We start from the raw sequence: 27,269 nt of genomic DNA, 5'->3' as shown, positions 1-27,269 counted from the left end.
TTTAGTTGCTAATGTTTAATGACAGAAGTTTGAAGCAATATCTTGTTTTTTTATTTTTATCAGAGACTAAAGAAATGTTTAAACACTGAAGGGAAATCAGTCATAAATAACATCACTTCTTGCCCTGAACTCTCTGACCAGCAGGGGGCAGTACTCAGTATTCAGAGGTTGGGCTCATCTGATCATCTCTAATTATCACTACACGGACCCTGAAGAGTACTTTGACATGTTATTGATCTGACTGGGCTCCTCATTAGTTTTGTTCTTCAGTAGATTCTGTTCCTCAGAATTAGACCCAGTCTGAAAATGTGACGCATCAGCTGATTTCTCTTTCATATAAGTTTGTTGTGAAATGAAGACACAAAGTCAGAATGTTCCCTTTTTAACAAGTACACAAGTGTCTGAGTTCAATTTATTTATATATGCAAGCAAGGTTATGTCTTTACAAATAAAAAAGCCACTGTCTGCCTGAGCTGTTGGCACAGATATGTACAGGAATGGACTGAACCACAGGAAGCTTGCTACTAAGCAACCAGAGTGATGTAAAAAAGACGGTAATGTGATGAAGAACAGGAAAAAAAAGATTTCTGACATCCAGAATGTCCAACCTGACATGATGCATAAAGCTGAAGATCAGCTGAAGATCTCAGAGCTTCAGATCTGCTCAGTTGATCATCTACCCTGTGAGAATCAGATCAGATCTTTCTCACAGAGGACTGGAAATCAGAATTTGTTGTAATTAATGCATTTTCTGCTGACATGGTGAGTGTGTGAATCCTGAGATCAGGGTCCTGGAATGACGGGTCCATGTTCAGCTGCAGTCAGTAGGTAGAGGATCCAGGATCAGAGCTGATCTTTAAATGGAGACTGAAAATGAATGAGGAGACTGAAAGTGATGGAGGACAAACTGCTCACAGCCTCACCCTGAAAACACCAGCAGACGGATTGGGTGAAGGAGGGAAGTAGGCGATGTTTGGTCTGAAACCACTGATCCAAAGTGTGAAGGGCATTTGATTGATTGTAGGCCTCAGGAGTTACAGATCTGCTGGTGCAGATGGCCGTCTGAGCTGTGCACTGCTTGTTGCTAAGCTATATGGGGCTGCACCCGTGATGGATACCTTGAGCTGTTTCATCTGAAGCAAATAAACGTTGCAAATCAAACAGGAACCACATTCAGACTGAGCTAATCTGAGGTGGGTCTCAGCTGGGGTGTAACTGCAGCCTGAAAGCCGAGGAGGAGGATGTGAGCAGGGGTGGAAACATGATGACGGATGACCAGAGCAATACATTACACCACATCTGCAAATCCGCTTTATTAGGAGAAACAATACAGAACACCATAATCATATCACTTAAGACTTGCAATCAAAGATTCATGCACTTGGATGTTGGAAATTTACGGGGCAGCATTTCTTGTTCACGTCTCGATTTAGTCAAACTGCTACCATATATTGCTCTGGTGGTAAACAACTGAGCAAGCAAGCGAGCTTAGCAACACCATAAGCAACAGGAACTGCAATACTGCACACTGAGAGTGGAAATAAAACAAGAAACAGCAGAACAGCGCCAGTGGAAAAAAGTTTTTTTTTCATTTTAATCTTAAAATGATGACCATTGAATGCATAACCATGCCACAAACAACAACTAGATTCACTGTCTTTTTTATGTAGAATAAGATTATCTTCTTTGTTATGAATTCATTCGTTTCATCATTATTCTTCAGGTTATAACCAATGCTGCAAGACTATACACAGGCCCCGGCGCAGGGAGCTCAATGCACTTACACATCAAGAATAAGAGAGAGAGAGAGCTCACAATGGTCAATAAGTGCACAAAAAACTATTTTTTCTTTTATCTGAGGTTAAAAACACTGACAAGACATCCATTGTCAGGCAATGAAATGATAGAATACTGTTACTGTAAAACTAGACCCTTGAAAATACTGACTGCTCGCAGCCGAGATTCACCTGAACAGAACACGAGTCTGCAGGAGTCTCCCTCATTCTGCATCGCCCGATTGTTTCCTCTTCTGTCACATTCAGCTGCAATTACAGCACGAACCGGGTTCAAACCCAAACGGTCAGTGTCGGCATGGAGCCCAGCTTGGTCAGTAATAATCTCAAGATCAAACTGATGGACTTTGTTCTCAAAGCTTTTTCTTTCTTTTTGGACTGTGCTGTGGAAACACAAACATTTTAAAAGATCCTGAGATCGTTTTATTCTAATCGCTCCATGAAACACCAGCTCCTGTGTGTGTGTGAATGCAGCTTCCTGCAGGGAGCGAAGGCTCAGGACATTGGGACTGAGCCGCCTCCTTCAGACTCTGGAACTGACAGGAAGTGGTCCTCCCGGCTGCTCGCCTCCACTGTCTCACATATATGTATATCTTTATACAGAGTTAATGCAGGTGCAGTGCTTATTACTGCCCACACAGAAACAAAAAGAAAAAGAACACATTGTTTTTCTAATTAAATTGTTTCACATTTAAAAAGTTTCAAAGTTGATCATAAAATAGTGAGATGTCATCAGTGAAAAGTAAAAGAGAATTATGGCTCAGAGTGATGGTGGTGTGTGTGTGTGTGTGTGTGTGTGTGTGTGTGTGTGTCTCATCAAATCAAACTGACATCGTCACCTTTTCACCGAGCTCTTTCAGAAGACAGACAGAAACCCCTCTGGCTCATCTCTACTGGCAGATAGAGACTCTTCACCGTCCTGATGGGAAGAAACCAAAAACAGCCTCGAAAACAAGAAATTAAATTCTTCTTTTTAGTCTGAAAAGCTGAAAACGCTGCATCTCACAGAGACTGAGCTGCTCCCTGGTCAAATCTGGCCACATTTAAAGTGAGAAGTTGATTTAAAAATCATCTGATTCTATCTGGAGCTTTGTGAAGCAGCTGGCTGATCCCAACTCATCCAGATTACAGCTTCCAGCTCTGAAGCACCTGAGGAGATTGTAATGTAAGACACCAAATAAGTTGTAAAACCACAAAAACCCTCCAGTAAAACAAATCATTCCTGAACATGTAGCTTATTTGCTGGACAATGTCTCTGACTTGGTTTCATCACCTTCTTCTCTAAAACTATCACAATATTCCAAGCAGCACCTTCAGGATATTCTGGGACAGAAATCCTGCAGTAAAACCCAAAGGTCTGAGTCTGGTCGTCTCCAGCTGACATGTTTACTGTTCGTATCGGTGGTTTTCTAACTTACAGAGAACATTTGGTCACATTCAGGCTGGTTGAGAACAGAAGAAATCGTGATAACAGAAGGAAGCCGCGTCTGTGTGTGTGTGTGTGTAAGTGTTTGTGCAGAACCACTGAAATACAGACTCATTACATGAACATGTGACATAGACCCAATTCTCAGCTGACCCCTGACCTCCCACTTAAATACCCTCACTGCTAAAATTACACATAAATAATCAAAAATCCCCCCAAAAGTGAGAAAAATCATGATAAAAACAGACGAATGAGAACAGGACAAAAAGACTTTGTGCTGCTAAGATGTGCTGTCTCTGAGGACAAATGACAAGTTTATACAATCCAGGAACAAACAGGGCAGGAGTGGGAGGGGAACCGGTTCCAGCAGATGTTTTAAAATCATTTTAACTGCTGTTTGCTCGATCGTTTCACATGGCAGAAATGAAGCAACACTAGATTCTAGACTTCTATCCATGTCATAATTTGCTGGTTTTAGTTTAGAAAGTACAATAATTTAAAGAGCAAGCAATGAAACAGGACTTCAGGGAACCAGAAGCTGGCGGAAACTGGTTTGGGAGAAGAGGAGGGGAGGAAAAGTTGGCAAAGCTACCCATTTGCACCCAGGAGGCACAAATTTCCTCAGGGGACCTTATTTCTCTGCAACACTGGCCATCATAGTGTGGTGAAAAGACACGACACAGCATGACACCACCGAACAAGACTGCCTGCACAACACCGACCATTCAGTCACATCTACGTCTCAATGTGTGTGGGGTGGGGGTTGGGGTGAGAAGGTGTGTGTGGGTGCTGCAGGTTAAATGAAGGGGGCGCTTATTTACTGATGAGCTCATAGACACCAATCTCATTCCCGTGTCTGCTGGGACTGTTGGCTTCAGCAGAGATCCACAAGCTTTCACCACGGGGCCCAAATTCAACACTGCTGCAATTTTCTTTGGGTTTTTCTGGATCGCTGTTTTTGGTCTCTGTTCGTTATGCTGGTTTCTGTAAATCTTTTGCTGTAAGAATGTTTTCTTTGTAACTCCTGCTTGTCATTCAGATCAGGGTATTTTTCACTCTTAGCGTTGGACCTTTGGATTAAGAAATATCATGAGTAAGTTCTTAAGAACCACAGCTAATTTTTTAAAGTTTCAGTCAAGTTAAAAGTTTCCCTCAAGACAAACAAAAGCACCAGAGCCAATGATCTGCTGCAGTCACGAGGATGATGATGGTGTCTGAGTTTTCATCTTATCTTTGTCATCTTATTTCTGCCTACTCGTGTCTGTATTCGTGTGTTGTTTTTCTCCTGTGATGGATTTATGCTGTCCTCAGGCTTGTATCAGCCACTGTGTGTGTGTGTGTGCGTGTGTGTGTCTGACAGGTAAGTGTGTGTTGTTTTCGGCAGCTCTGGGTTTATGTGTAGGCATTGAGGCGTTCTTTGGAGCGCGTGGAGTGGATGTCATGCAGCTCCTGCTCCTCCTTCGACTTTATGTCTTCGTACTTCTGCATCCGGCTGGCGTCTTTCAGGTAGCCCCAGTTAGCAGCCAGGGCCATCAGGAAGTGGACCTGAGGGCGGTGATGGAAGAAGATCCAGATTATTGAAAGTACAAAAAAAGAAAGTACAGAAATCATTGAAGAAAATGCAAATATCTGCATTTATTTAAGCCCAGCCTAAAAGGTCCAACAACTGATCTGTCATTTGTCTTCCACTTATCGCACGGAAACCCAGACAACACTCTCTCCACTGACATGTTCTCAGATCATTCTGGGGGAACCCAAGGTTTCCCCATACCAGAAGGGCTTTATAGCCCTTCCACAGAGTTCTGGGTCTGCCCTTTAAAGGTGGGCAGGTCCAGACCAACAGGCACAATCTTCTTCCAGTGTGACCTGCCCATAAAACCTCCAAAGGAAGACGACCAGGAGGTGCCCTGAACAGATGCTCGAACAACCATATCTGACCAGTGCAGAGGAGCAGTGGTTCTACGCTGAGCCCCCCAGTAGATGGAGTTCCTCACCCCATCACTAAGGGTCGAGTCGAGTCGCTGTATCGAGGAGGCTTATTTCAGCAGGCTGAATCTGGGATCTCATTATTTTGAGGACATCTTGTGAGGATAGGGGAGGGTTGAAGCGTAGATGGTCTAGCTCTTTCTCTTCTGCAGGAGACTGGTGGAACACCCACATCACTGCAGATAAGACCCTGATCTGTCTATTCTTCTCAATCATGAATAAAATGCAATGGCCAGATGGTACCCCTCCTAGGATGACATCCAGAGACTCCATGAGGACCAGGTACTGAACTGCTTGCTGTTCTTTGCATGGACAACAGCCAGAGTATTGGAACCTGAAACTTGAAGCTGCAAAGAGACAATCCTCTCACACACCTGGGAGAATTCAACACCAAGACGTGTATCTACAACAGCCCAAAGCCTCTTTCACTGTGCCACTCTGGTGCTAGAGACAATCTAGCCTTTCTCCAGGAGACGGGTTCTGGAGCAAAATATGTGGGTAGGTGAGTCCAACTGTATGTAGCTGGTATGGCTATAAACACCTGGTTCCTTTCCCACCACTGAGTTGACATTTCCTTTGCCAAATGTTAGATTATGCCACCAGCAATCAGAATGCCCGGACCCCCAGCTAACGACATTCCTCTCAACAGGTGATGGGTCCATGTGCAGGGGCTTCCTGATACTGAGGCTCTGGAATCAAGTAAAACTCTCCAGGCGCTCAACAGAAAGCTAACCCTAAGGTCTATCTCTAAGAGGGTGCCCTGAACTTCCAAGTCCAACCTCCATGGAGGTTAGCCAATAGTCCTGGTCTGATTTTAATCAAAATAATCAAAACCCTCTTAGTCTGACCCCTCCCCAAAAAGGCTGTTTGGCATGGGAGACTCTGCTGGGAGGAAAGGCTAGAGACAGCATAGCATTCAGGATCATAGGGGCCCTAAAACCCCTCCAAGTCTATCCGTCCCTCCATTGTCTCTAGCTGCTTGTCCTTGCAGGGCCACGGGAGAGTAGTGCCTGTGGTCATTGGGTGAATGCTGCTACACCAAAGACAAGTTGCCGGTCCATCATAGGGAACACAGAGAACCGCACACACATGCATTCATATTTAAGGCTGAATTAGAGAGACCAATTAACCTTTACAGAAACATAGTAAACTACTCGCAGAAAGACCCAGGCGACGATTTGAAAGCAGAACCTTCAGTGCAAGGCAGGGTGAAACAAATGAGTTTCAACAAAAAAGTCCTACGGAAACTTTGGGTCTTCAGAACCCATTTCAGGTTCACAGCCAAACAAATACGAGTATGAACGCTCTCACCATGGCGATGACAGCAGCTCCTGCTCCCGCCAGTGCGCACACAAACAGATGGAAGGTCAAGTCCAGCTGTAATATAAAGTCAGAGTGAGATTGGATCCTACAGCTTCTCCACCGAGATTCTTACACCTGCATCACCTCTGCTCACCTCGTTGGATTCACACATCTTGAAGAACTTCTCTGACCCTGTGCACACCTTCCTGTCCTCCAAGATGGTCACTGCTCCTGAAAACAAACAAAAGAAAATGTTGAAAATAAATTTTTTTTTTAATTCTCTTTACACACAGAACCTGGAGCATGATGGTAAGAATGTCACTGAAACCGTACCTGGGTTCTTTACACCTTACTGGTCTTTACTGTAGGCAACTGGGAGGTTCCCAGTACAACAGAACCTGCTCCTTAAATTCACATACTGTTCTCACCATGGAAACAGTGGGCCGATCTGCAGTTCCACATGTTGAGCAGTAGGTGCCAGCACTGCTGAGTCTGATATAGCTTTTTTAATGTGGGCAAGCAGTGGAGCAACATGGAGGACAGAGCAGTGATTACATCATATAAAACAGAGGGATGTGCTGGAATTACACCAACAATTAATATAAGGAAACAGAACCAGAACCATGGTGTGGTGTTGTTGCGTGCTGCATAATAAATGTGAGTATTTCCTATTAGGATGATTTTTCATTTTTTAATTTCTTCTTTAAAAGTAAAACCACAGCTACCTGCCTCAGAGGACTGATCCATGGAGCGAGGAAACACACAGAGTGACTTATTGACAAACTTCCACATCTATAAAGAGTCACTTCATACGATTCATAATATAAAGAGTTTCCTCTTAGTTGATCCAGTCACTGGTGAGCTGGACATGTCTCCAGGATCTGGTCCCGGAGAGATTTGTAAATGAAAATATGATACCGAACACAGATTATCAGCAACTTTGATGCATTTCCAAAATGATTTTATTCGAGTTGCATTCTTTGCATTATGGTCCCCATCATATAGGCAGGAGAAGACTCCTTGCAGTGAACAGTCATGGTGCTCAGGTGTGATTGGAGCTGTTGAGTGAGCACTTTTACTAACCTGAAAGAGAAGGTTAGCAGGTCTTGAGGAGAGAAGAGAGTTTTTAATGAATCCAGTTCTATGTTCTCCTAACAAACATCACGGGTCCAGACACCTCAAAGTTCTCCCACTTTTAGTGGGAAACTCAAACAACTCCAGGTCACTTTGTCCTTCACACCTTCATACTAAACCTGAACTTCCTCTAACCCAACTCTTCAAACATACCTTCACACCCACTGGATTAAAGTAATGCTGTCATCTCACTGGACTAGATTACAGAGCTACTGATCTCTGATATTTTGTTTTTCATTGCTTCTGTTCCTTTTTAAAATATGTGTTTAATGAATCTGTCTTACTATATTTGCTCCAGTCCACAAACAGTAAACATGAAAGAAGATAACTTTCATGAAATCTCCATCTGTGAAGGCAGCCAGTTAAAACCGACCAGAACCAGGCAGCTCAAAACAGTCTGATGTATGAAGACACCACAACTGTGTGAAGGTCTGGAGGGTTTCCTGTGATCTTCATGTTCATTATGTGAAGATCCTTTAACTTTAATATTTAACAAACATGTAAACAAGTAGAGTCTGTCTGACCAGACAACTCATTTAATCTTTAAAGGTACTGTTCTATGGACCAGACCTCAGGACTGGCCCACAGTCTACTGAAAATAAAAGGAGGTTCCTCTCTGTTTAGATTCCGATTAGACTTTACAATTAAGACCAGAATTATTCATACCCTGGGCAGATTTAGGCTTAAAGCCATTTCAGAGCGGCCTGGTTAAAGTCCTGATTTGGTTCTGACAGATAATCTAGGAAGGAAGTTAAAGATTAGGGTGATGGTAAGAAGGCCTTCCAACCTAAAGACTTGGAGCTAATCACCAAAGATGAATCATCAAAATACCAGAGGAGACCTGCAGAAAGCTGCTCAGTGATTATAATCACTGAATTATAATGCTGAGTAAGGTTTAAATAATTTTCAACAAAAATAATGTTAATAAAAGCTTTTATCGTCTCTTGAGAGATTCCTAATTTTTTTCCTTTTAAAAACAAAATTGTTGGTTGAATGAAAACAACTTTAAATCTGAACCTGGCAGGGGTATGAATAACTCTGGACTTAACTGCACTTCAGGACTGCAGATGGAAATTAGCCAGAGAATAAACCTGGTGCAGAGATATAAAAGTTATAGTTGATGATCTTACGGGAAAAGGCTCACCTCATTGAAGGACGGTCTGATATTTCCTTTCAGAGGCTGATTTAAAAAAGCTTTCTTTAAACTGGGTTCTTAAACATCTGGACACCTTGAATAGAAACTGTTTGATCTTGAATCTCCATTCCTTAATTCTTGAAAATGCATTTAGAGACTCAACATATAGTTCTTGGAAAATCGATGATCATTCATGATTAAATATAATCTATTGGAGGAACTCTTAACATTATATCCGTGGAGCAACTGCAAATAACACAATCCCTGCACCTCTACCTGTACAAGGTACAGGTAGAGGTGCAGGTAGAGGTAGAGGTATGAGAGTCAGTAGGTCGGGGGTTAGCAGTTCTGATGGTACTCACCAAACTGACGCAGGTCCAAGCAGAGGTTGGCTCCCTCCACAGAGCTTGCGTTCTGACACATGGACCAAATGTTGTAGTACATGAAGACCGGGAGGCTGGTGAACGCCGTCACTCCGAGCCACACCAGGAAGAAGAGGTAGGCCAGAACCATCAGCTGGAAACAGCCAGGCAGGATGAGAAGAGTCAGAGATTCGGGATTAAAGGTCAGCAGAAGCCAGAGTGAGGATCTTTACCTCAGGTACAAAGAATCTAACATTTCTCTGTGAGATGACTCCCTGGTGTTGGTCCTCTCTAGACTTACAGTGAAGTCTTAGCCATCAGGAAGGCAGCTAAAGATTCTCAGTTCAGAACTTTCCTTGGTTCAGAAGAAAATTAAACCGACTTCATGACGATAATGTGTTCATTCCCAATAAAACCATCCATCTGTTATCTATACCCGCTTCTTCCATACTGGGTAGCAGGGGAGTTGGTGCCTATGTCCAGCGGTCTATGGGGGAGAGGCGGGGTCCACCCTGGACAAGACACCAGTACATCTCAGGGCAGCACAGAGACACACAAGACAAACAACCAAGCACACCTAGAGGCAATTTAGAGTGACCAAATACCCTGTCATTAACAGTCATGTTTTTGGACTGTGGGAGGAAGTAGGAGTACCCGGAGAGAACCCGAGCATGCACAGAGAGAACATGCAAACTCCATGCAGAAAGACCCCTGGCTGGGAGTCGAACTGAAGACCTTCTTGATGCAAGGCAACAGTGTTACCAACTGTGCCACTGTGCAGCCCTCCAATAAAACCAGTAAGTGTTAGCTTGTGAACACATTCAGATCTCAACTGAAGAGCTAATATTAGCTCATACCAACAAGAGCACCAAGTGGCGCTTTAGTTTGGATCTCTCCCCCTCACTTACAGTGTTTGTGTGAGCCTCCCTGCTAACCAAAGATCTGACCTTCTTCCTGCTGCAGGCTTGGTTTCGCCATCATTGCTGGAGCAGCTTGGCGTCCTTCTGCCTCCTGTGCTCCATGGCTCCTTTTTCTCATTAATCGGTGGAGCTCTGGACAATAATCACCTGTGAAACCAGATAGGCCCAATACTTTCCCCCACATTCTTGAAGAATGTGGACAGAACCAGCTGTTGGCCGAGAGGTGTAAAACAGAAGGACAGGGCTGTTATATTCTTCCAATATCCAGTATGTGATCCATGAGTCAGTTCCCTCTGACACCCATAATGTGTCTCTTTCTCTCCCTGGTTCTATGTTGTTGTCTCCAGAGCTTTAGAGAGCTTTCCTCTTCGCTGCTCAGAAAACTACAGATGTGGGCTGATAAATCTTCCTGGCCAGTAGTGGACGAAGCTCATCTGTATCCATGTTTCTCCGTGTCGCTCTATGTGTCCCTCACCCACCTGAGACAGGTGTGATGAACCCTTTATTTCCAACATACTGATTTAAACTGCAGATCTGTTTTTTTTTTTTTGCAGCACTAGAGGCCTTAATTTTTTCATTTTTCCAACAGAAGGTAGGCAGGAAAGAAGGCAAAGAGAGGGGGAGACATTTGCAAAGGTCGCCAGGTCTGGGACTCAAACCCGGGACAGCCGCATCAATAGCCTCTACACATGGTTACGCGCTTATCCCCTACACCACCATCATCTGTTAAAGTAAAGAGATCATTTTATATTTGATCACTTTATTATTTCATGAATTATTAGTTTTTGTGACCCAACCAATAATTCATGAAATAATTCAGGCTGTTTGATCTGCAGAGGCCCAAGGTTTTACAGGGCCATCAGCAGAATGGAGTCTGGGAGTCCAGGTCCAGTGAAGCCCCCCACAGTCCCCATCCTCTGTTCTCTTACATGATCCATGCTTCATGTTTGCTTTCTGCATCCAATGCAACTTGTTTCACAGTTACTGAGTGAGGCTTTAAAGGGATAGTTCAGGTTTTTAAAGTGTGGTTCTGCTAAAAGGTCAGGAGAAGTTAATATCAGTTGAAACCATAGTTTCAAAATGTGATTAAAATTTATGAAGCTGATGTCTTTCTCTGATGGCCTGTGGTTAGTTACACTGCAGATGGGTCTGGTTCTGTGTGACCTGGTATCTGTTGTAAACTGAGGAAGTTCATCTGTATGTGTCTTTTAAACCAAGTCCACCTTGATCGTCTGCCTACTCAGAGTCTTCAGGTTGGATGGTAACTACCTTCATCTAAATCCCTTTAAAATAGAAACAATGACTACTGTCCCACCTGAAACAGAACATTAGAACATTACTGAGCATAATCAAGTCCAGAGTTTAAAATGTGTCAGTAATTTTGGATTTGCTTGTCAATCTCCCAGCGTTATTTTCAGTTAATGCAGGAACTTTGTGAAGCTCAGGTCTGCTGCGACGTCACCTGAACTGAAAATAATGTTCTCACATTGGTTTCTTTGTGTTTGGACTGCTGTTGGATATCTGTCCCCAGAAGTTCCTCTTCCAATCTGCATGTTTTTATTGTTCCTTCTTTATAATTTAAATTCCTTCTGAGTGAGGAGGGCAACAATCTACCAACATTTTTATGTGATTCAACCTTTAAATCTGCAATAAAACTTTGAGGACTAACTCTGGTTCCCAGTGAAGATGTAAAAATAATGCACGTACACAGATAAGAATGAAGCTTCAACAAACTTACATTTTAGTAAACTGAACTCAGATTTAAGATTTAAAGCAAAGATGAATCTTGCATGAAAATGTTGGACTGAAATGGACTACTTTATGTGACGGAGCTGGTTTTGGTTCAGCTGTCAACATATCAGATATATTGGATCTTTATCAGTTCTATTTCACTGTTTGGACCAATCTGAATATGTCACTGACATTAACTGTTGGATGAAAATATTTTTAATGAATCCAGGGTTGTCCTTACAAAAGCAGTCAGGCAGCGTCCGCAGGCGGTGATCTTGAACTCGCCGTAGAGATCCCTGATGGCTCCGGTGGTGAAAAAGCCCTCCACCAGGAGCAGCACTCCGAACACAAAGAAACCAGCTGCCAGGCCATAAATGATGTACTTCAGGATGTCGATGCTGAGGAGAGGACACAAACACTCACAGTGTCAGGGATCCATGAGGATGTATCTGTTTACACAACAACGATGTCTGAATCATCATGTGGGACTGCAGCCAGAAATCAGGCATCAGAGATGCTGGGGGTGGGGGGTGTTTGGGCTTGGCATAAACCCGGCCCGGAAACACCAAGATGTTCTGTAACAGAGCTGGAGTTATTTACAGTGATTCGTCCATTTTCAACATACAGGACAGACAACCATGCCTGCACAGTCACGCCAGAGTCAGCTAGAATGCATGTTTCTGGACTGGAGGATGTAGCTGTAGACACCCAACCAATGCATGGGGAGAACCTACCACCTCTGCGCAGAAAGGCTCGGTCCAGGAACTTCTTCCTGCAAGGCAACAGTTCTTCCAACTGCACCACTGGGATTTAAGCATGCTTCTATTGATTTAATGCAGCTGATGAAGCAAAGCTGGAGAGAAATTGATGAGATTATTCTGGACAGAAATGTATTTACACCTCAGCAGTTGAAGAAATTCAGTAAGTTAAAGATAAACAGCTTTTACTGCATGACGATGTTCAAATTTAACATGACCTTCCAATTTCTCCAGTCTTATTCAGTTTTTAATTTTTAATCCTATTTTTAATAGAAAACTGGAGGATTTTTTTGTTGTTCAGCAGAATGTTGTCCTAATTTTAACACCAACCTGTCAATAATACAAAGAATGAAGCGCTCTGACAGCCACAGAAATAAATATCCTCTTTAGGTTCACTCACATGGTAAATACGTCCAGGACGTCTCCTGGAGCTCGGATGACCTCAAAGTAGTTCTGGAGGATTGTGACGGTGCCGCTCAGAGCCTCGTGGCCACACCCACAGAACAAGGCCACACCCATGTAAAGGAGGATGGTGGCGATGAGCGACGCCCAGGGCAGGCTGCCAACACATCGCTCACAGCACTCCTTACAGCCTGAAGAAGCACAGAACACGGTTTCTCATCATTATCATCATCATTGTTATCATCTTCATCATCCTCATCCTCATCATCCTCATCATCATCATCCTCATTATCATAATCATAATCATCATTGTTATCATCTTCATCATCCTCATTATTATAATAATAATCATCATCATCATCATCATCATCATCATTGTCATCATCCTCATTATCATCATCATCCTCATCATTCTTATCATCCTCATCATCATCATCATTATTGTCATCATCATAATCATCATTATCATCATCATAATCATCATTGTTATCATCTTCATCATCCTCATTATCATAATCATCATAATTATCATAATCATCATCATTATCATCCTCATCATCCTCATCATCATCCTCATCATCATCATCATTGTCATCATCCTCATTATCATCATCATCATCATCAACATCATCATCATCATCATCATCATCATCATTGTTATCATCATCATCATCATCATTATTATTATCATCATCATCATCATCATCATTATTGTTATCATCATCATCATCATCCTCATTATCATCATCATAAACATCATTGTTATCATCTTCATAACCTCATTATCATAATCAGCAGCAGCAGCATCCTCATCATCAGATCTATGATTTTGATGGTAGCTTAGGTATATTTAATAACTCCTCATGCCATGGTAACGCTGTGATCATGACGAACAAAGTTCCTAACCGGATCAGAACCAGCAGACTCAGCCCTGTGAACAGTAACACATCTTACTAAAACACATGAGACTCATCAGACTCACCCTCTACCGATGATCCACATGGCCCTGTCTTTTAGTGTTTAACCCTTTCTCTCTCCTAGACATGGCTACTGACTGAGCTTCTACTGTAACTAACTCTATGTTCTCTCTTTCAGACTCTAACCTTGAAAACTGGCTCAGAGTTTATCTGTTCTTTCTTTCTAGATGAAACGACTAAAGGAGCTACATCCATTAACATTTACTTTTCCTTCCCATAGAAAGTACTCCTGGATCAGGGCTTCTGTGTTCTCTTTGTGTCTCTGCTCTGTTCTCTCAAACCTCCAGTCGGTCGTGGCAGATGGCCGCTCACACTGAGCCTGGTTCTGGTTCTGCTGGAGGTTTCTTCCTGTTAAAAGGGAGTTTTTCCTCTCCACTGTCTCTACATGCATGCTCAGTATGAGGGATTGCTGCAAAGTCAACACCAGTAACTGTCCACTGTCTCTACATGCTCACCAAGGGGGGGTGAATGCTGCAAGTCACTGACTGGATGCAATCTGCTGGGTTTCCTTAGACAGAAAAACGTTTTATCCAATTTGAATAAATAACTGAATCTGACTGAACTGTTCAATGGTTACGATTAATTGGAATGTATGAACCTGACTGTTGTGAAGAACCTTGAGACGACATGTGTTGTGAATTGGCGCTGTATAAATAAACTGAATTGAATTGAGTGTGAGTTGCATGTCTTATTAAACAATGATAACAACACAAGATGTTGGTTGGATCCAAACCCTAAAACGAGAGTTTGGACGCATGTTGTCCTGATGAGGAACCGAAGAACTCAGAACAGTTTGTGAAACTGTCCAGTTCCAGCCTGAAGCAACAAGTTCAGTGTCCTCTCAGTGTTTCAGCGCCAGCCATCAGGACTGAGACTGGTCATGGATCAGATTTACTGTTCGATCTAAATAGTTTGTGCTGCTGTTGGCTTGTCTGACCCATTATGAGAATGAGAAGATTCTGGTACAACAGAAAAGCTGGAGATTATTTTTTATAAAAGTCCAGAAAACAAAAGTCCCCCCAAAATAAATCAGCATTTTACCTTCAGAAATCAGTTTAGAAAGTGGAATATTTCTTTGTTTTCAAAGACATGATGCCATAAACAAGGTTTCCAGGGCCCACATCATCACATATCCTCCACCATGCTTAACATTATTTGCTTTTCCACATATTCATCCTTGGGCAAACCCACCTGCAGCTCAATCTGAGTCTCCTCTGACTGAGCTCTCTGGTCCAGGTAAAGACCCACTAGATGTTTGTAAAATTTACATGTTTATGTTTGTAATGGTAGGACAGAAATGCTTTGTCCTGACAGGCCTCCTAAACCAGTTGGCACAAAGACAGTTTCTGATAGTTGTCATGGAGACACGTTGACCTTAGAAGACACTCTTGGCTGCAGTTCTCTAACAGTGAACTATAGAGATCTTTTTATCTCCCTCACCATCCTCCTCCCTGTGGGACTGCTGATATGAGCAGATTAAGGTCCTTGACTGCTTGCTTGTACAGTCTAATGACATGTTTGCATGTCTCTCTGGTTTTGAAGAGTGGCTAAGAGAAATTAACCTTCAAATAGATCCTGACTGCATGTTAGAAATCAGATGTCTCTTCAGCGGCACCAGGTGAGCCCTGTTTCACTGTACCAACACAAGGAAATCCATAAACTCCAAACAGTGAACAAGTGTTGCTCATCAGTGAGCGCAAAGGGGTTTGGTCTGAGACCTGCTGGATGTGAACTGTTTTCTCTTCGTTATAAGAGCAGGTTTAACCTTTGCAGCGAGAAAGGTTGTCTCTTAAAGCCAAAAAGAAGCAGAAAGAAGTTGGAAACTAAGTGAAGCTGAACGGACACTGATGGACCGGCTCAGAGGCTCATGCTGTGCCTGGAGCTTGACAGTACTGCAGAAGATTCTCCAGTTTAAAGGTTGTTATTTTTAACTGGAGTCTTTAATTATCAGCCATTTTTCTCTCTATAGCCTCAGGCTGGTCTCCCCCATAAGAAACATTTCACATCAACTCAGAGAATCCTCCTTCAGCACCAATAATACTGAACATGTTGATGATCACCTGACAGACCTCAGAACATGTTTGCTGCAGGTAAATATTTCACTGCAGTTCTCTCTGTGTCTGAAATAAAGATGCATTTAGGATGATCACAGTTTAGTAAAGGACTTAAGTGAAATGTGTAAGCTGCTTTCATACGTAATTGAAACACATTAATGTGACGGGTTTGGAGAACCAAAAGTGTCTGGTAGGAACGTCTGACTTCCTGACGGATGCTGACCATCTCCGGGCTGCACGGTGGTGCAGCATGGAGGTGTGTGTGCATGGTTATTTATCCTGTGTGTTGCCCCGTGATAAGCTAGGTACAGACCATAGATGGCTGGATTAAATGCCAAACAGTCGTTAATGTTCTATTTTGGCCTTAAAAGGAAAATCTCTCACTGTCAGACTCAGAGGAACTGTCAAAGTATGCTGAGAACTTGTTTGTTAGAATAATTGTGATATTAGTTGACCTGTTTTGTTAAGAAACCTGGCTGCTCCCTGCTTGGTATATAGGATGGATCTTCACTATCATCATCCAACTTCTCAAGTTTCTGTGAATCAGACTATTTTGCCGTGCTGTTGAATGAAAACAGCGTTAAGATGATCTCTAAGCTTCATGTCTATGGAAACATCATCTAGAAAAACACAGATGGTGTGGAGAAGAAAGGAGTGGAGCAAAGTGTCTCACTGCATCCCTTTAAATCTGCTCCAAAGACGGGCTCCTGTCCTCAGGAGCTCGTCTTACAGTAGGAGAGAATGGATCAGAACCATAACATGGCCCCCTTAATTTCAGGGTGGGGCATGACAGGAGTGCCAGCCAATCACTTCCCAGCTATTATGTCTGTAGGTGTCTGAGCCCCGCCCATAGCATGTGCATTACAGAAGGGCTTCCTTTAACATAAAGTGATTTCAATTCAGAGGTCCACACACACACACACACACACACACACACATTTCACAGAGCGTGAAATGTGTGTGTGTGTGTGTGAGTGTTGGAGTCATCCTGCCGCTCAGGTTTAATTGATCGGTCTTGTTGCCATGCCAACAGGGGCGTGGCAGGTGCCTGCTGACCCACTTTGCCAGTAGTGTTGTCATGGCAACAGCGCAGCTCAGCTCTGAGTTCCAGCCTCACTGATGCTCGTCCTCCGTGTTCATGGAGGCCCGGCCCGCTCCTGCGCCTCAGTTTGTGGAAGCGCCCCCCAAACTGAGGCGGTAACAGAGGAACAAAGATGGCCGCCGAGCCCAGTAGGAAGGTACCATTTTGCACCGACGGACTCCATTTAATAAAAAGCTGCTCACAGCGGAGGTTCATGCTAAATTTGTCTGTGTTCACATTTGTGAGTCAGTCTGAGGCAGATGGACGAGAACAGAGAGGAGGAGTCTGATGCAAGTGTGTGTGTGAGAGGGTGTGTGTGGTGGGGGAGGGTGGCTGTGCTGCACGCTCACTTTCTGCAGATAAACATGTTTCTGTGTATCTGAGCACGTATGTTCATGGAGTCTCTCTGTGTGTCCTGAACCACAGCCATGTTCTGATCCTCGTCATATTTCCATATTTGGGCTTTAGACGCTGCAGAGACCCAGTGACCCGGTAAAAAGTGGGGCAGGCTGCGGCTGTTTTCTTTGTTTGGGCGGAGACGCGCCAGCAGGCAGCGAGCTCTGCTGCAGAGATGATCAGAGGAACTGGGTTCATATTGTTTTCTTACTTTATTTTTATACTTTTACTTTTATTTTTCTTATGACTGATTATTAAAAATATAACAATTTAAACAATAAGTTTAACTAAATATTTGTCCAAATTATAAAGAATGAAGGAAATAAAGTCCAAACAAAGAAACTAGAAGTTGTGTTTTGATGTGAAAGGAGTGTTAGCTTGATGACGGATCAGAACCGAATATATGACACAGATTACTGTAATCAGTGTGTCACAGTAACCGCCTCAGTGACCCGGAGAATCTGACATGGATCCATTTCATCACTGCGGGAAAACAGTTCGAACTGGTTCTGGAGGGAGTCAGAAAACCCTAGAAAAACCAGTGAAACCAGGAAAACCATTAAAACCCCTGAAACCAGTGAGACCAGTAAACCAGTTTCTTCTTCCAAAACAATTTATTTATTTGTTGTTTTTCATCACATTTAGTTTTTCTACCTGATGTTGAATAATTTACTGATATTTACAACTTGTGATGTTTCCATGACGACGTCTAAAGGAAACCTTTGTGCTCATTGTGGTTTAATGTTTTCTGTTCTCTGGATGTTTAGTTGAATTACTTCAGAGACCTATTTTGGTTCTGGTAGCATTAGAACCCAATTAACTCTTCTCTCCATTCTAAGCTCAGTAATAAGACTTGGATAATTGTTTTCTACCAGAGACGTAATAATCAGGTGATCTTCAGGTCATTAGAGACACACGAAGAAGCAATAAAGCAACAATGAGGAACAAACTTCCATCATTTTAGATCAACTCTTTATGGGAAACATTTGTATGATATTCAGTTTTATTAACAGTACAAGTTAATCTATATTTCAACATTTTTTTCCACTGAATGAAACCTTCTCTCATCTTTTCCACTACCTGAATATTTGTTTTGCTTATATTTCCATGGTCATAAGGAAGATTTTTTTAATAACAAAAAATCTGATATTTTTTATTCAATCTGTTACCAACTGACACTTTATTCTACTAAATTTACATTTATTATATGTTAATCTGATAAGAATAAGTTAAGTGATGTTAATCAAGTCAATCATTTATTAAATTTAGTGCATCCAGTTATTTGGAGGCTCTGATTTATTGTTATTCTGGACAAACTGTTTATATTTTCCTGTAATATTAATTATTAACAACGCTGACATTTTTTACCCTAAATTAACTCATTGCAACCAGAGTTTTTCAGCATTATTAACATAACTTTCCTGTTTTCTGTAGTTGTTCCCTGAAGGTCAGACTGACTGATCCAGTGTCTTCTGATTCAGATGTGTTCAGTTATTAAAACATCCGGTTCTGTTGCTGAAGATGTGAAGATGTTAGATTTGGTTGCAGGAGATAAACCTGTCATTTTTATTGGTTGCTGGTTGATCATCTGGCAGAAGTTGCTGCTGAGTGAGTCTGCAGCTCATCAGAGAGAAGATCACGGGGATCTCGAACTCTGACCCACAGATACAGAGACAGAAACCCAGGAAGTGGCGTGAAGATGAACTCAGCAGGCAGAGGTCTGCTCTAATGGAGACTGACAGCTTCAGCTCCATTGGACCATCAGGAGAAGTGTAACCCAGATAAATCAGGTGAACTATCTGCAGGTTCAGGTGAATAAAACATAGATTTGTAGATTTAACGTTGAGTTTTTTTCACCCTGATGCACTTGGCCACAGCATTGATGATGCTGATATCTGCTGGCAGGACCTCCTGAAATGATTCTTCCAGCTGCCAATCATCATGTCTTCCCATCCATAAACTCTTCATTCCTCCTCCGTCTCACCCTCAGCTGTGTCTCTGGGAGATCTTTAAAGGAACAGCAGCAGATTAACGGCTCTGCTCACCAAACAGAACTTCACCTGCAGGATAATCCAAACCTTCTGGCTTCATGAATAAATAACTGCCTGGAAAACTCCTGTCAGAGAGGAGAAGACAACGAGGCAGGAATCAATAGTTGAGCACATTAAAGCTCCTGGCTCGGAATTAGAAGGATTGATGACAGAGACAGTAAATATGAGCTGATCAGACACACCAAAGATCAACTGATTCCTTCCTGAAAACCTGTGTTCTGCCTTCAGTGATGCTTCAATAAACTTTAAGGTTGAAATGATGTTTTGTGCTGAGCAGAACTTTTCAAACTCTCAGTTTTATGAGAGTTTGGAGGCTCTGCCCTCCACTCCTTTTTCAGTGCATTAAAATAAAGATTTGTACAAGTTTTTTACTCAGTTTGAACATGAAATATTTTTCATTTTTGCTGTAATATTTATAGTTTTACATTTCTGCATTAGGTTTATACATTTAGTTTTTAAGAATTTATCATCGTATATTTTTACATATTTATTTAGAAATGACCCAAACGACCCAGACTAACTGTCCTCTAGAACTTATCTGGTGCTGATCTGGTACTGATCTAGAACTGATCTGGTATTAATTGTGTGACAGACTAACCCTGATGAAAGTCATCAACCCTTTTCTGTTTCTGTGAATTTCTTTAACCTCAGCAGAGATGTCAGCAAACAGAACCAGAAACATCAGAGGAACCCAAAGGGACCAGTTTTCCATCTCAGGCCCACTCTGCTTTGCAGAATTGTTTTAATTTAGACAGATTGAATTAAAAGAATACTACGTCTGAATTCTGACCGGACCATCACACCACCACCATCGTGTTTAACTGTAGGTATGAGGTTCTGTTCCTGTGTTAATTTTACACCAGATGTAACGAGTCACACCTTCCAGAAAGGTCCAGTTTTGTCCCCTCAGTCCACAGAATAGTTTCCCAGAAGTCTCAGAGATCACGAGGTTGTTTTTGCTAAATGTGAGACAAGGCTTTGTGTTCTTTTTGGGTCAGCAGTGGTTCTGGCCTTCGAACTCTCCCATTGTGGCAATGTTTGCCCAGACTGTCCTTCTTATTGCTCAACCATGACCTCTGAGATCTAGAAGCCTACTTCATGTTGTCAGACAGGATCTATTTAAATGAATTCTTGGTTCTAAAGGTTTTTGACTAATCAGGTCTGGTGTCGGTTCATAAAACAGACCCAAAACTAAGCAAATGCTGTTTCGTAGTATGTAGTTTAAACATAAAAAAATAAATACATTTTTACATGTATCAATTTTTTACCGTAACTCTTTATTCTAACATTTAAACCCCATTTTAACCTGAATCTCACGTTCCTCTAACCTCCAACCTCCCTGTGGGAAACACAGAAACTGATGAGTGTTGGGTTTCATGATGTTGTGATGAAGCAGAACCAGTGGACATCAGTTTTTAACGACAGCAGACATCATCGGGAGTCAAAGATAAATGATGAGAGGAAGATTTTCACCTTTCTGCACCAGCCGCCAACACTCTGTAACAGTAAACGTTACAGTAAAGTACTGCTGGCAGATAATTTACAGTTTCCTGATGTTAACTACGGTACAGTTTTTACAGGATGAATAAAAATGTGCCGTTTTTTGTGATTTATCAGCTGCATAACTATTAGTTTTACAGCAGATTTCAGTAAATGAAGTGAATGGAGGTTCTGCATTTTTCCTGATTTATGGAATTAATGTACATCTGTGTGTCTGTTACTGAATCATGAATGTACAACCTAATAAATCTACATTCATGTGTAATGTTCTGTTACAGTGCAGCGACATTTCATTCACCTGAAGCAACATTTAGCAGCAAAGTGACCCTGAGAACCTGCCGGATCAGAACCCAAAGGGATTCAAGTTGGTTTCGTTTTAAAGTCATCAGATCCAGAAGCTGAATAAATGCATCACAGTTCAACTAAAGAGCTGCTTCAGTCAAATATTACATCCCATACAATGAGTACAAATAAATTAATCCACTAATATTATAAGAAACATTTCATTTATTGGGGACAATTTCTCAATTCTGATCTTAAGTCTTAAGTAAATATTAGTGTCTAAAACGAGCTTTACTACACTGTAAAAATCTATTTAGCAATAAATACACTGAAGACCAGAAATATTTCTGACATAAATCTCCCCTGCTGGATATAAAAGACAGGAAATAAATGTGTCCGACTGCATCTAGAGCCGTTCTGATCAGATGATGTTCAGGCTAACATTGTAAATAAGACACTGTTCTTAATGTTTTGCCTGGTGAAATAAAGGTTGAATTATGAAGCAGCTTAAAGCTGCAGGTTGAAGAGAAGCTGTTATTTCTCTGAGAGATGGAGAACATGAACCACTCCCTCCTTCAGAGGAGCAGCGCAGCGAGACACCGTGGTGATGATGATGATGATGATGATGTCATCCTCAGACTGAAGCTCCATCAAACGGAGAAAACGGGCGGCGCTGCCAGGACTCAGTGCTGCTCCACAGACAGGAGAAGAAAGCTGGGGACCTGAGTGCGGGTCTTCAGACAGCAAACAGGAAGCTGCTTTACTGATCTCACACACAGGTGTGTGTTTGTATAATCATTGCATGATGAATGACTGCAGAGCTGAAGCAGATCTCTCCTCTGCTTCCTTTCCCTCTGTGGATCTGTGGGCCCGACTCAGTCGATTTGTATCGACCCGTTCCTCTCTCCACTAAGCTCCTTTTTATTAGCGGTCATAATAATGAAATGGATATGAGGTGAACGCACAGAGTCCAGTATCAGTTACATGTCTGCTGCTGGATTCACCCAGACAGATGAAATGGTCCACTGCTGCAGGTAAATAAAACGACCAGAACCCAGAATCAACCGTTAACAGCCATTCATCAGATCCAGTTAATTATCCGGTACAATCTGAAGCTTTTTCTCCAGTTCCACTGTTTCCAACACAAACTGGAGGACCGTGGAGGACCATGGAGACCAAGTTAAAGAGAATCTTCTGACCTCAGTCTGAAGATCAAACAGGAAGACCTGAAACAGATGGACCTCAGGAGGCTTCCTGGCTACTTCTTGGTGTCTCTGCTGGTTTTACTGGTGTTGACCCAATAACAACCAGTCTGTCCTCCTGATGTATTTCTTCTGTAGGTTTTAGCTGCAGTTCAGAACATGTTCTGACCCACTAGAACCACAGGGGTTCATGGAGATCTCTAACTGAATGATTTTGTTCTGGCTCTGTTTATGTGCATTCCTGCAGAGGAAGGAAGAATATGGGAATGAGATACATCTCCTTCCAGACCTCAGAGGAAAAAATCCAGAAAGCAACAGATTTTTCCCTCATTCCTCACATTAGAACCTTTTTCTTCCATCCATCAATAATCAGCCCGGTTTAGCTCATATTACAAAACTCAGCCTTATTCAGACTTACTTTATCGCCATAATTAGAATTATTTAAACACTTTGCAGTTGCTTTTAAATGATTCCTGGGAAGAAGAACAGGACGATGAAACCAAGCCACAGCTAATGATTAGTGAGTCAAACTGACAGGAAAATATAGGAGGAAATGATGTCATACGTGAAACAAACCTCAGGTTAGCAAATGAAAGTTGCATAATTAACTGATGATTTGTTTATTGGACTTCCTGCAAGAAAATCTGCTTCTTCTAAACTTCTCAGAGCTGCTGTTTCACCTTAATCCTCCAGGTTTCATTAAGAAAATGTTGATAGAACCAGTAGAGGTCCAGAAAGGTCTTTTATTAGGAAGGAGGGTTTGTTTCATTATTTTGTTTTCAGTCAGAAGGAGGTTAGCTTAATATAAGTTAGCATATACTGATGGATAATAAACAAATTCTGGTGTTTGAACCGAATCAAACTGGTTTCCATTTTAATGGACCATAAATTTGGTGTTAAGGTTACATCATAGAAATGTTTTACATTAAACTTCTTCTAAAGAACCTTAAAATCAGGCCTGTAAGGTGGAAGAATTATCAGACCTTCTCTTCAGGAATACCATCATTTTTCTTAAGTCTTTGACAACATCCATGAATCAGTCAGTTTAGTCTTTATATTCTGATCAAAGACAAACTAATATGTGACCGTTCCTCCATCCCACAGCCTAAAGACATCCACACATCCACGTCCACCACACCCACAACACACACATGGATGGAGATAAAGCTGGAAAAAGTTATGAAGCTTCAGAGAAAACATCCAACGCTGTCTTTACTTTAAATAGGTCGTTTGGAGGAACTACACATCTTAAATGCCCACTTCTTATAAGGAGTTTGTAACTTTATTAAATCTACCTTTAAACGTGTGATTGTGTCCACATCAGTTTATGAAATAAAGCCACAAAGTCCTGATAAGGAGGCAGGAGCAGGGGGGATGATGCTATCAGAAGCAAGTAAGTGGATCTCCTCAAATCATCAGCCTAACGTTCTAAACCAAGACCCAACGACTGGTTTTCCACTGCCAGTATCTGTCTCATCAAACTCATTATTGTGGGTCGGTTCATGGTTCTGTTCGGTTTTCAGGGTTAGAGACAGCAGACTCTCAGAGTTGGTTTCAAAGTATCATCTTTCAACACAGATGCCTTTTCTGTTGCCATGGTGACATGTTTGCAATAAAACTCCCTGGTTGTTGTTGTTGTTGTTTTTATACCATTTATTGTGTTTTACAACTTCTGTTAATGTCTCAGAAATGTCTGAAAATGTTGTAAATTTAGTGTGATTCACATAGCTAGAGTTGAGTTCATTTAAACCCTCCTGACTGATGGTGCTGGAAGTTCCCCCATCATCTCCAACCTGCACCTTGGTCAGGACGTTATAATGAAAGTTACTGTGAAATAACAAACATTTTGATAAATTAAAGTTTCCTTCTGTTACAGGGCAAATCTAATCAACTTGGATGGTTGTCTTGGATGTTAGAAGATTCTTGTTTAAGAAAACATGATTTGTTAAAAGAAACCATATCTTCTGTTATCTGCTCTTCCTCCTCCTGCTGAGGATACAAAAGTAGCAACATGACTGAATCATCACTTGAAAAATTCATATTAATAATTAGGATAATAAGCTATCTGGCATTACCCTGGGGTCAAACATTGTTTTTCTTTTAAAGTTCATAAAACACAGTAACGTAACGATGTTTCTGATATTTTTATCAAAAATTGTTTCCAAAATTGTTTTTTGACCGATTACAAACTAAAACATATGTCCATAAATACTAAACTATAAGAAGTAAATGTGTGTGTTTAGTGTATTATTTAGCATCGTTTTGAGTGAAGCTTTAGTCAGAGCTCAATTATTTAGGATAAATGATGTCAGTCAGCTCAGAGTCAGGAACATTTCACGGTTTTCTCATTTTAGGACATTTTGAAGTGGAAGAAGAGCTGCAGATCTCTACAAATAAAGATAAAATGTCCACAAAGTCCCAGCAAAGATAGACTGTTCAGGTTTTCTGCACCTCACTGAGGCAGTTTCCTCCATTTCCATCTTCCTCTCACCTGTCTCATTTCATCACTCCTCAGCTGTGTCACACATTTTTAAAATAGGGAGAAACGAAGGAGGGCGCGGCGGGTTTCAGAGAAACAAAACAGGGACGCTAAACGAGAGAGCGAAGACGGACATGACGACATCTGCAGCCAGGATGGGAACTGGTTCAGTGGATGAACAGATAGAGAGGAAGTGGAACCTGAAAAAAAATGTCCTGGCATGAAAAATGATGTTTGGATGAACACTGAGCATCACGATGGAGCTCTCTGATTGGCTGGAACCGGTTCCTTCCAGAAAAAGCACACAAATCAACCTATCACACAACAGACGATAATGCCACTGTTTCCATAGATACAGTGTTAGTAAAGGTTAATACAAAAACATCAGCAACAATCCTTCATGTTCTGTTAGAACGTCTCAGTTAGTGTTTATTAGTAAAACTGCACTTTATGTGTGGGATTTAGGAGCGAAGGTGCGATGAAGATGAGGGACACGCCCAGTTTTTGCAACGACAACAAAAACAATCATTGAAATAATTTTAAGACTCTTATAAAAGAATATAAGCCTTTTTTTTGCTAATGTTAAACTGGAATATTAAATTAGACTTCCGAGGGAAATGTTCAACTAGAAAACAATGTAATAAATGGAGGGAGAAAGATGGGAGTGATGGGAAGGAACCGTCAGTTTGACATGAGTCGAAATAAAGATTTAAAGCCAGAAAATAAGAAGGAGGCTGATGGATGCAGAAAATCCCATCTGAGAGGGAAAATCCAGGGAACAGCGTCCGATGAAGATATGAAGAAAATGGAGGGAAAGGGTGAGGAGCGACAGACAGCAATGAGAAAGGGGAGACCTGCAGAGAGGAGAGGAAAAGGCGTTCAGACAAGCGTGAAGCACCAACAATGGAGGCTAACAAAGAAAATCCCAATGGAGGCATCAATCACTGCCCCACTTATCCCCCTCCCTCTCATTTTTAGCTTTTATTTCAAGCTTTTGCCCCACGCTCCCTCCCTCTTTCTCCCCCTTTCCTGCCTGAGCCACTCCCACCTCCTCCATCCATCCATCCATCCATCTATCTATCCATCCATCCGCCCGTCCATCTGTCCGTCCAGCCTCCAGTGTCTGTCATCTCCTCTCATCCTCAGCCCAAACAATCTGCTTATTTATGCATCCATTCATCGAAGCCCACTGGAAAACAGACTCCGATGATCCCAAAATGGGATCAGGAGCAGACATGTAGGCAGCTTCATAAAAATTCACAGCCTATCTCATCGTTTCTGCTCAGAATGACGACGAGGAAAACAGTTTCTGAACCCTGAGGCAGGAAATGCTCGAATAAAAGAAAAATGTTTGTTTTTCCTGCAGGACGTGAATGCTGCTGTTTTATATCTGCCCACCGCACACAACAAAGGATTCCCATGATACCACCAGGGATGGATGAACAGAACAATGGGATAACACAGAAGCTGGTGAAAGTCGGAAACGCAGAAATGTATCCTCCTTCCTACCTTTCTGGCTCTGGGATTCATCCATGTTTTCCTCCATCGTTGCAGGTTACAGTCCCTTTGTCTGGATTTCGTGGGAAGCTGTGTGTGAAGTGTCTTGCTAGCGCTCGGCACAGTGTGTGTGTGTGTACGTTGGAGGCAATGTGTGTGTGAATGTCTTTTTTCCCTCCCTGCAGATGATGGAGGCTGAGGGAAGTCCCTGTTTCGATACTCTGCTCTCTCTCCTCACTGCTGCCTTCTCCAGCATCCTATCAGTGCTTCTGTCCACAGCTTTAGTCTGATCTTTAAATAACAGCCATGAATATTACGTTTAAAATTTTATTTTCTACATGTTAGGGTATTTTAAAAATGACTCAGACTAAACAAATCCCTGTTCAGGTCCTCCTTTTTGGTCTTCATCTATATTTCTCCAGGCGTTCTCACCATCTGGACATACAAATTGTTTGAAAGTTGTTTTTCATTTACAAAAAAGGACCAAAAAAGGACATTCTGAAAAACTGAAAACTATCCACATAATTTCACATTATTTCTGATGTGTGTTCATCCAAAAATCCAGAAAAACAGCAGCAGTGGGAGGTGAGCAGTTTCTTTGATGGCTGATCAAGTTTAATTAGCTGAAATTTCTTCTTCTTTGTCTGTTTTGATCATCACACACGTCCCAGTAAAACTCCCAGCAGCAGCTGAACATGCACTCAAAGTGCAGCAGGACTGTTCTTGCAGGGGATAGCTTGTTATCAACTGATGAGGAACTGATGGGCTGGAAATGACCCCCAGAGAAGAAATATGGAGAAC

At 41.9% G+C, this 27,269-nt stretch overlaps 1 protein-coding gene and 1 long non-coding RNA gene across 2 annotated transcripts; one reads left to right on the top strand and one right to left on the bottom strand.

Annotated features, from left to right (window-relative positions):
- Positions 1 to 374: 374 nt before the first annotated feature.
- LOC124867983 (neuronal membrane glycoprotein M6-a-like) lies at positions 375 to 26,674 on the bottom strand. The gene is made up of 7 exons (XM_047364738.1): positions 26,481 to 26,674; positions 12,948 to 13,140; positions 12,031 to 12,187; positions 9,139 to 9,292; positions 6,662 to 6,738; positions 6,517 to 6,582; positions 375 to 4,764 (listed from the first exon to the last, which is right to left on the bottom strand). The coding sequence occupies exons 1-7, from the start codon at positions 26,515 to 26,517 to the stop codon at positions 4,612 to 4,614; spliced, it is 837 nt and encodes a 278-aa protein (XP_047220694.1). The 5' UTR covers positions 26,518 to 26,674; the 3' UTR covers positions 375 to 4,611.
- Positions 17,381 to 22,008, top strand: LOC124868001. The gene is made up of 2 exons (XR_007038212.1): positions 17,381 to 21,073; positions 21,287 to 22,008. It is a non-coding gene; the product is annotated as an uncharacterized LOC124868001 (long non-coding RNA).
- Positions 26,675 to 27,269: the final 595 nt, after the last annotated feature.

This window comes from Girardinichthys multiradiatus, chromosome 5 (genome assembly GCF_021462225.1).
Source record: "Girardinichthys multiradiatus isolate DD_20200921_A chromosome 5, DD_fGirMul_XY1, whole genome shotgun sequence".
Classification (NCBI taxonomy): Eukaryota; Metazoa; Chordata; class Actinopteri; order Cyprinodontiformes; family Goodeidae; genus Girardinichthys; species Girardinichthys multiradiatus.
This window is presented reverse-complemented; position numbering and strand designations above follow the sequence as displayed.